The 10,152-nt window shown below is 40.7% G+C and overlaps 1 protein-coding gene and 1 pseudogene across 1 annotated transcript in view; both read left to right on the plus strand.

The window, feature by feature from the left end:
- The window catches only part of TSGA13 (testis specific 13), an 18,260-nt gene that overhangs the window by 863 nt on the left and 7,245 nt on the right, over positions 1-10,152 (plus strand). The window contains exons 2-4 of the mRNA XM_003791669.1: positions 1,142-1,220; positions 3,065-3,136; positions 4,058-4,270. Coding sequence (XP_003791717.1) covers positions 1,142-1,220; positions 3,065-3,136; positions 4,058-4,270 — 364 coding nt within the window. The remainder of the gene's footprint in view (positions 1-1,141; positions 1,221-3,064; positions 3,137-4,057; positions 4,271-10,152) is intronic.
- The window catches only part of LOC105887133, a 6,211-nt pseudogene continuing 360 nt past the window's right edge, over positions 4,302-10,152 (plus strand).

Here is a 10,152-nt window from a genome sequence, read left to right on the forward strand (position 1 = left end):
CAGGCTGGATTTGAACCCGCCACCTTAGGTGTACGTGGCTGGTGCCTTAGCCATTTGAGCCACAGGTGCCAAGCTTTCTATCCTCATTTTTAAAGGAGAAATGTCTAGTTAAAGTAGTTGCATAATTCTTCTTAATTTGAGCAAATTTAACCCCCAAATCAACTGTCTCCAAAGAGGAAGCAGGCTATTTATTTTAATCATTAACCCAATTATACTGATGATAATATGATGTATATGTACTATATGATAGTATAATATATTTAGGCAGTAAATAGATTTTAAAAGACTCAGTCAGGGAATCAAAAATACTTTATTATTAAATTTTGTCTCTTCTGTCTCTTCTCTTCTTTTCCAAAGGGAACTGGTATCAGAGTAAGGGGTAGAAAAGCCAGTGAAAGAGCAGAGTACAAAAAATATTTGTCATTGATTATCATTTTTACTACCCTAGTTTTAGGAAGAAAAACTTTTAGATGTGGTTAGGGAGATGAGAAAGTGAATAACCCAAGCAAGGTCAATAAGAATTGAAAACTTAGTTGTGAAGTTCCATTAACTTTATTTTTTCTCATAGATTCCTTGGCTAATCATTGGCCAATCATTGGTAAAAGCAGGGCCATTTCTAAGTGGAGGAAAAGTGGGGCAAGTAAGCATCAAAGTAGGTGGACGTCCTTAAGGGCAACAAGAGTTTAGCTTAAGCAGTCTATTGGTGCACTTCCTTGAGTGGCCTAAAATCCCTACTTTATTTTATTTTATTTTTTTGAGATAGATTCTCACTATGTTGCCCTCAGTAGAGTACCATGGCTTCATAGCTCATGGCAACCTCAAACCCTTGGGCTTAAGTGATTCTCTCACCTCAGCCTCCCAAATAGCTGGGACTTTAGGCACCCGCCACATAAAATCCCTATTTTAGAAGAAATAAATTCATCAGATGTCATTATATCTCCAAGAGGTCCTACTTGTTTAACTCTTCAAATGGAAATTTTGGTTTTCCCCAGGATGCAGGCTGGCTAGTGACACACTGGCACAATCACCTAAATTGGGCTCTTCTGGGTTAGGCTCCCAAACTTTGTTGGGGGAGATTGAGAAGATGCAGAAGGCCTAGCTTCTGAGTCAAAAATGCAATTGGATGTTCTGCCTTTTCCAGGTTTCAAGAGGAGGAGTCAAAGATTTTAGAAAATAACTCAGTTAAACTTGAGAAAGAAATACTTGCTGATAATGAGGAGGTAAGAAAGAGCATCAGCAAATGTTCATTTGGAGTCTTTCTTTGGAGTTGCTTAGGGTACTTTATAAAATGGGTTTCAGAAACTTCCTCTTGAAAGCAAAGAAGGGCACAGATTTATAGAGAGAATAAGGTTAATTTTTGTTATTTTATGAAAGAAAAATAGAAGCATAGAAAAAAGAAGAGACAAGGACACATTAGGATAAAATGCAGGAACCAGAAACCTATCAGAGTGTTAAACTCTAATTTACCTACAATTCACAACTATCGCTTGTAAAATAGTAAAACTCCCCTCACTGGGCATCCTGGTTGCTTTAATGTGTTTATTACATTCAAGTGAATTTTCCAGGCCAACTTTAATCAGCCGGAGATAGTATAACTCAACATGACAAAACTAAAAACATATTACCATTTGGACAATCTTGTGGGTTTAGTTAACTGCTGGAGACTAATTTGGAAGAGAGGTGTAATACCTCAAAAAAATTTAGAAGTAAAACCATTTTACCCAGGGACTTTCTTTTAATACTAATATTTTTTTTAAAAACCCTATATTTTAAAAAATCTGCGTACCTTTCCCCCAAATAAATTTTTCTGACACTTCTATACTTCTAAATATGTCATATATATACATTTCATATTTGTGAAGCAGGGTTTTTTCATAAATTTGTTTTGAATGAATGGACTTCAGTTTTCTAAAACTAATAAAAATTAAATGATTACATTGTGGGATTCATGCCATATTTCATTCTACCCTCCCTTAAGGAATGTTAAGAGTTCTCTGCTATTCTTCCTTCTTCTTCTCCAACCCCTAAGAATTCCCAACTTCTGGCATTTTCCTCCTGGAGCATAGCAATGACTCTGCTCATCCTACAGTTCTGTCCCATTCTTGCTATTTCTCTCTTTTTTCATTTGCTTTCTCACTTTATTCACCTTTCAGTGCATCTTGCCTTTTCTCTGTACCCTATCTTCCCAGACCACCTCCTTGTGGGGTACGCTATCTTTAGAAATGCAGATCTAAACACGGGATTATACACTCTGATTTCTGATTATGCCAAGCCAAAAGAAGGTAATTCAGAGTTTTGTCTCCTCCTGTTCTTGTCCCTTTGATTCATCCTTAGATAAGGCTATGACAAAAGGGGGACAAGAATCCTGCCGCAAGCAGGAGAGGAATCAAAGAGGCTCAGCTCCTCTACCACAGACACGACACTCAAAACGATCCATTGGTATCCAGGGCTACCACCAGCAGAAGAATGCAAAGTGGTAGACAGAAGTCTTACAAAATTCAAAACAATTTCTTGGGAACATTTCTGGAAGAACTGCAGAGACGTTCAAAAATGCAAACTGCACTGCCACTGCTTTCCTCCTCTGGGAGTGTGTCTGTTCCCGGCGCAGCTGGCAGAGTTGTTCATAGGGCCCCCTCACAGCCACAGCCCTCAGGCTATTGCCCTTTTGCAACTTGCTCTTTTCCTTAAAGATTGCCCTCCATGTTGATTTTCACCAGTGTCACTCCTACAGGTGCGGAAAAGGCTTTGAGGGCTTTGTCCCACTCTGAACTTTGATGCTGACTTCTCTACTTTGCCCCCTCAGTGGCTTTCCCGGCAATTCCATAAGGCTGGTCCTCATCATTTCTATCAGTTTTACAAGCTTCCCTGTGAGGATGTCTTAGAACCCAGCTCTCCTTGCTGTGGCCCTTGTTCCAGAAACCCAGAGTGCAAAACATGAAGCACACTGTACCCCTCACTGAAAAAAAAGAGACCAGATTTTAGTGAGATTAAGCAGAGGTAAGGCATGGAATACTGCTGAGGACAGCTGCAACCTGAAAACACTAATTGTGCTTATTGTCTTTAGATTGTATATCCAGTCGGGCAATCAAAATTTGTTCTGGAGAACCTTCAGTATTACACAGTCCACCCAAATTTGGTAGGTGAAAAAAGCATTTCCCCAAGATCTCTAAGGGCAGGTTTCAGCAGAGGCCCCCCCACAGAGCATCCTGAATGCCTCCAGGTGCCCCCAGCTCCTGGGAATGTGCAGACTTGTGGGACACCCAGGCAGAGCTGCTTCCTGGACACCTCACTGGGGGCAGTGCTGGGAGCCGGGGATGGTGAGGTGGGAAGCGGAACGGGGAATAAAGTGGTCCCCGTCCCCGTAGCTGATATTTTTCTCTAAGTTGAGAAAACATACTTATGATCACAAAAAGTAAAGAAAAGAAAAGAAACCCCATATAATCCATTTTCTCTCTTCTCCTTTTCTGACCCTCTGCCTTCCTCCCGTTGGGAAAAAAGCAACTTTAGCGGGACAGCCCCTTCCTTGCCCACACTGTGCCTGATATGCTGGCTTTCGTGACTGCTTTCCATTTTTAAGGATGTGCTTATGAATGTGTTGATGTGGTTATACCTGCGTGGAGAAACGTGTGGGGAAACGACCACAGGGAAGATGGGCAGGAAGTCCCAGAGCAAGGAGATTTGGTCCAGGCTGTCTTCCCTCTGCCTCAGAGAGAGGCAGAGAGAAGGCCACTTAGGATGAGCCACATGGACACCTCTCGGTTTGCCCCACCACATTGTGCCCTGTGTTACCTTTTTTAAGTCTTCATGCTCCTTTTATTGTGGAAAACTTGCCATTGCATTTCTCCAGCCCCTTGATCTATTTTCAGGGGAATGCTCTGAGGAGAGAAAAGGACCGAGAGCTTCAGCCAGTTTCTGATGAAAGAATTTTGGAGTGGGTTTGTCCAGCCCCTGTGCAGCCTCTGTCCTCACCACAGAGGCAAAAGATCAGCCAATTGATTTGCTAATCTTCTCCTGACCTAATCTCTCTGTCTCTCTGGAAACCTTTCTGTCTGCTCAGGCCCAGTACTATAAACCTTTGAAGTCCACTGCACTGCAGAAATTCCTGACTCAAAACAGGAAAACCACAAGCTTCATGTTAAAAGTAACAGAGTATGATCAGGATAAGACTTTACTGATTATGACCAACAACCCCCCTCCCGGCCTAGTCGACCAGCAAGAAAAGGACAACTCACCAAAATACTTCCCCAGGGAGGTACTGCTCAAGGTAATGGTACCTGAGAAAGGTTCCTGGAACCCCAAATATGGACCCTGAAGAATTAGAACTTAGCTCGGAGAAGGGAGCTGACTTAACGTGGAGAAGGGTACTTGGGAAACCACCTCTTCCTTCTTATTCCTGGACATTCGTGACACAAAATAGGATCTAGATAGCTGGGGAAACGCTCAGAATCAGAACTCTGCAAGCTTAGGTCAGGAAAGTTCATTGCTGACCTTCACTGTTCACCCAAAAGGGCAAACTGGCCACTGGTTTTTCAGTCGAGAAGAAAGTAGCAGAAGATGAATCAGGAAATGAGGAGTAAGGGACAGAAGTAAATATCTAAATGGGAAATGAATAAACGGTTATGCTTTACATACATTGCTTTCGGGTATCAGGAGAGGGGAAGAGGGAATTTGCTATCACAGTAGCCAGACATTTGAAACTCTGTTATAGACTAAACAAATTCGAATTCCGTTCAATACCGCTGAACATACAGTAAGCTAAAAACCAGAATATAAAGATGCCCTGTATGTAAGATAAAGGATAGTTTCTATCTTGAAGGAACTGGAGTCTACTAGGAGAGACAGATTAACAAAGGAAATATATAAAAGTAATTATGCAGATAACATAGTAGGACATATGAATAGAAGAATGCATAAGCTACAGAAGGAATATGAAATAGAGAACAGTGTCTCTGTCAGGGGAAAAAAGGAGTGATCAGGGAAGTGACCTGTGACAAAAGAATAGGAGAATAATCCAATCAAAGCGAAGTGAAAAGGCATGAAGACAGATGAAAGAGAGTAAATGGCAGAACATAAAAGGACCTAATCAAATTTATGTTTTAGAAAGACCATTTTGGAGGTTGAAAATGGGCATTAGTTGTGGAATAGGCGAAATCCAGAAAGATAAGTTATGCAGTTCCTCAACCGTCCAGGTAAGAGATACTGAAAACTTGAAGTAAATCATTAGCAGAGAAATGAAGAAAATTGACTTAAGAGATATTTGAGAATCAAAATCTGAAAAAAGGTCTTGGCAGCCATGGGAGAGGGCCTAATCCTACAAGAGAAAATTAAATGAGATGAAAGAAAGTGCAAACAAAAGAATCTAATAGAAATTTGATGCTGTGCGTGGGCTTACCCAAGACGGGGACCTTTATAATAAAATGTAGGGAATTTGGGATTAGTGTTTCCTTAGTTGTTAGATGGATGGAAGTGAGAGATTACTCTCTTAAGTGGAAGATAAAATGCTAATAGCCAATGGTGTATACAGACAAAAGAGTTAAGGACTAACTTGCCTGTGGTCTTTTGGGTCTGTCTCAGAGTCTGTGCCCTTTGAAGGTAGCTCAGAGGTCATTTCTCATGGTAGCGGGCTGAATATACACTGAGGAAGGGGCAGATGTCAGTCCAGAATTGCCCTGCATATGGTCTAAGAGGAAAGACAAGGCTATCATTTAACCTGGGTGCGAGAAGAGCTTTCTTCCCATAGCTCACAGTTTGTGAACTCTTCAGGTCAGGGGCAGAACCTAATCACATTCATAAGCAAATCGTGGTGCCAGTTAAATAGTATTAATGGACAGAGTTAAGGCTGATTATCAAAGACTGTCACTATGGTAATTTTATGGGGCTATCTGACCAGGTCCATGAACATCGAAATGCAAAGTATCTACAATGTCTCTTTAATATTCATGCTGCATCCCCTCCTTCCCTTGCTGGACAAATGTGACAAGCTTTTGTAAATGTAAGATTCCATACAAAGAAAAACGTTCTTTGCTATGCCCAGGCATGCGTAAAATTTTATGGGGCTATCGGAACAAGTCCATGAACATCAAAATGCCCGATATCTACAATGTCTCTTTAATATTCATGCTGCGTCCCCTCCTTCCCTTGCTGGACAAATGTGACAATCTTTGGTAAATGTAGGATCACATACAAGAAAAGCATTCTTTGCTATGCCCAGACATGCGTAAAAGAAGAGTGTGAGTTCTAGTAAGCAAGTTATGGATTGTACCAGATTTGTCTATTTCAGGATTGTCATATTCACATCCCCTTCTAAGTGAAACTGACCCTACCGCAGTCTCATGAAGATGGGACTGTCCTAAGAGGTCCCATTTTGTATAAGATGATCTTGTCTCTACTCCTAACTGGGACCAAAAGAGGATACCAGACTCAGTGAAGCAAAATTCATAGGCTAGTTAGTGACCTATGTGTAGATTGGTATTCCCAAACCAAAAAAACAAAAACAAATTGAATTAAAAAAAAAAAAACCCACCAAACTGCGACAACCTGAGATAACCAGATTGTTCCCAAGCATCTGAATTGGGAAATGAGGAGATTGAGGCAATGGGAATGGCAGCTGAAAGGGGGAGACTATGAAAGAATCAAACCATAAGGAAAAAGGGTCATGTAGGGGCCACAAAAGTAGAGGTGGGTGGGTTGAAGGTATAGGGAAGTAGAAATAAAGAAGCAGAAACTATGTGTAGAAAAAGATATATGTGTATACATGTGCAGAGAGAGTAAAGGTAAGGATGAACACAAGATGCACCAAGCAGACAGGAAGAAGGTGGGAGAAACATACTAGTGATATATTGGTGTCAAGATGGTGGCCCTTAGCTAGTGCTGTCTTGGGTTCTAAATAACTTTTCATTTCCTGTTTTTCTGCTATAAGGTCCAGTTCTGCTAGATGTCTGCTCTTTGTATGGCTGGATAGTGAACTATGTATTAGTTCCTACGCACATCTGCTCTTACTATAAAACACTTATTATATGAGATAACGTGAATGGATTTCTGTTCTTGAAAACTAGAAGAGCTTAAAGAGAATAAGTTCAGAATTAAAAAGACATGGTTCAGAGCCAGGCATGGTGGCTTATGCCTGTAATCCTAGTACTCTGGGAGGCTGAGGTGGGTGGATTGTTTGAGCTCAGGAGTTTGAGACCAGCCTGAGCAAGAGTAAGACCCATCTGTGTTAAAAATGGAAAATGAGCTGGGCATTGTGGTGGGTGCCTGTAGTCCCAGCTACCTGGGAAGCTGAGGCAGGAGGCTCTGTGGAGCCTAAGAGTTTGAGGTTGCTGTGAGCTATGATGATGCCACGGCACTCTGCCCCAGGGCAACAGAGTGAGACTCCATCTCCAAAAAAAAAAAAAAAGAAAGAAAGAAAAGAAAAAGACATGGTTCAGGCCCCCTGTCCTTTACCCTATCTTGTGGGTAGGGTTGAGGTTACATACATGACAGAGTAGCAGGAAGGAGCCTCATAGACACAACTGGAGACCTGAGCACACACTGGCTGCTGTCTGGGGGCCCCCTGCACCCCCTTGATGAGTTGAAGTCTGATTGTAGCCGATTAAGCTGGACGGTAGCATTGACTGTGATTGTGGTGAGCTGGAGCCACCTGATCACTAACAAAAGACATCTTCTGTTAACCAACAGCTGCCTGTTGAAATAGATAGCGACCAAGGAAGAAGAGAAGCAAAACGGAAATAGCGCTTCCCAGCACCTTAGAATGCTGCTGCTCAGGACCGTCCAATAATGAATGTGTCTGCACTGTGAGGAGAATGTTCACAGAAGCCTGCTGTGTGCATATTTATTCACATTTTTGTTAAATGTTAAATCATTTAGTGCAGTAAATCTGAGTGCATAGTATGTCATTCATTCCATTTGGATTTCTTGAGTGTTTTCTTTAAACGTCTGCAGTCTCTCTGCCCATTTCCCATGAATACTGCAGTCTTTTTAATTCACATTATGAGTAGAGCCTTTGAACTTTAAATTAAGGGAAACTCAATGGGCCTGGTCGGCTTATGCAATGAACATCAAGAAACCAACCATCTTGCTGTGGAAGCGTAATTATTTTTCTTATCCCTTTTTGAAAGATCATTTCTTTTGATGCCAGTTTTCTTCCTTGTTTACACGTGTAGCAATTTAAAAGGAAAAGGTAATAGTAAGGGTTTCAAAATAACAGAGAAATTTGAAAGTCTCATGAACATTCATGGTTTTGATCTGGGCTCCAGGTATCTGGACTTAAAATGATTGGGTTATGGAGGCAATGGCTTGGTTTTTTTCTGTCGTAGACAATGACTGTGACAAAAGAATAGCCATCAAGATAATTTTCCTAACTGATCTCCAGAGTGTCAAAGATGCTCTACGTGAAATCAAAATTATTAGAAGACTTGACCATGACAATATTGTGAAAATGTTTGAAATTTCTTGGTGTCAGTAGAAACCAATTAACAGATTTAACAGATGATGTGGTCTCTCTTACTGAACTTAACAGTGTTTACATTGTTCAGGAGTACATGGAGACAGGCTTGGTTAATGTGCTGGAGCAGGGCCTTTTACTGCATGCCAAGCTATTCATGTATCAGCTGCTATAGGGGCTCGAGTATATCACACTGCAAACATACTGCATAGAGATCTCAAACCAGCTAATCTAATCTTTTCGTTAACGCTGAAGGTAGGTGAACTCGGTTTTGCATGGATTATAGATCCTCATTATTCCTAAAAGAGTCGTCTTTCTGAAGGATTGGTTACTAAATACTACAGATCTCCACATCTTTTGCTTTCTCCTAATAATTATACTAAAGCCATTGACATGTAGGTTGCAGACTGCATCTTGGCTGAAATTTGACTTGTGAAACCCTTGTTGTGGGAGCACATGAAGAGATTCCGCTGATTTTAGAATCTATACCTGTTGTACATGAGGAAGATTGTGAGGAGCTTCTTAGTGTAATTCCAGTTTACATTATAAATGACATGACTGAGCCACACAAACTTTTAACTCAGCTGCTTCTGGGGATTAGTGCAGAAGCACTGGATTTCCTGGAACCAATTTTGACATTTAGCCCCATGGATCCCTTGACAGTAGAAGAAGCGGTCTCCATGGTTCCATGAGCGTATTTTCTTTTCCAATGGATGAACTAATTCAAGTCATCCTTTCCATATTGAAGATGAAGTTAATATTTTGCATATGGAAGAAAGTCACAGTCACATTTACAACCAGGAGATGTACAATGATTTTCAAATTTTAGAGAATGATAGGCCCATTCATAACAACTTTGACTCTGATGAATATCAACTTGACCCAAGAGGTCTGTCCAGTGTCTCTGATGAAGAGGAAGTATAAGTTGATCCTCAAAAATATTTGGATGGAGATCAGGAAAAGTATCTAGAGCAGCAGTTCTCAACCTGTGGGTCATGACCCACAGGAACTGTCTTAAAGGGTTGCGGCATTAGGAAGGTTGAGAACCAGTGATCTAGAGCATCCTGTTTTTGATACTATTTATTCTATCTGGGTACTTGCTGGAAGTACCCAGATCATCACTAAAACAAATTTTGTGTTCTGGAATGTAGCCATACTTACAACTACAAAACAAGGTCATCATGATATTTAGATAACTTAATTAGGAGAGAAAGCAAAAGTTAACCATTACTATGAACCCAAGCTTATTATAGATCCTTCCAATTGGAAAGAACAAAGTAAAGAAAAATCTGATAAGAAAGGAAAGTCAAAATGTGAAAAAAATGCATTGGTTAAAGCTCAGATAGCTCTAAATGAACCATCAATGCAACTGGCTGAAAAAGGAAGAGAAAAGAATTAGGGATCTGATTTTGACTCCTTTATTGTAGGAACTTTTCAACTTAGTTCACAACATGAGCTTAATGATGTTGCTGATAAAAGACTTGAATAGCTCAGTGTCCTAACTAGAACCAAAAAGTTTGATATCAAAGTTGGTAAGCCAAGAAAAACAGGAAAAAGGAATGGCAAGTCTGGCCAATCAGAAGGTTTATACCAATCTTCTTGGGATAGGCAGTTTGTGAGTGGTGAGGAGGACTGTTTTCTCACAAACCAGTTTTGTTGTGAGGTAAGGAAGGATGAACAAGTTGAGAAGGAAAATACACCAGTTACTT

Source organism: Otolemur garnettii, unplaced genomic scaffold (assembly GCF_000181295.1).
Source record: "Otolemur garnettii isolate 467f Iridium unplaced genomic scaffold, OtoGar3 scaffold00049, whole genome shotgun sequence".
In the NCBI taxonomy this organism is placed as follows: domain Eukaryota; kingdom Metazoa; phylum Chordata; class Mammalia; order Primates; family Galagidae; genus Otolemur; species Otolemur garnettii.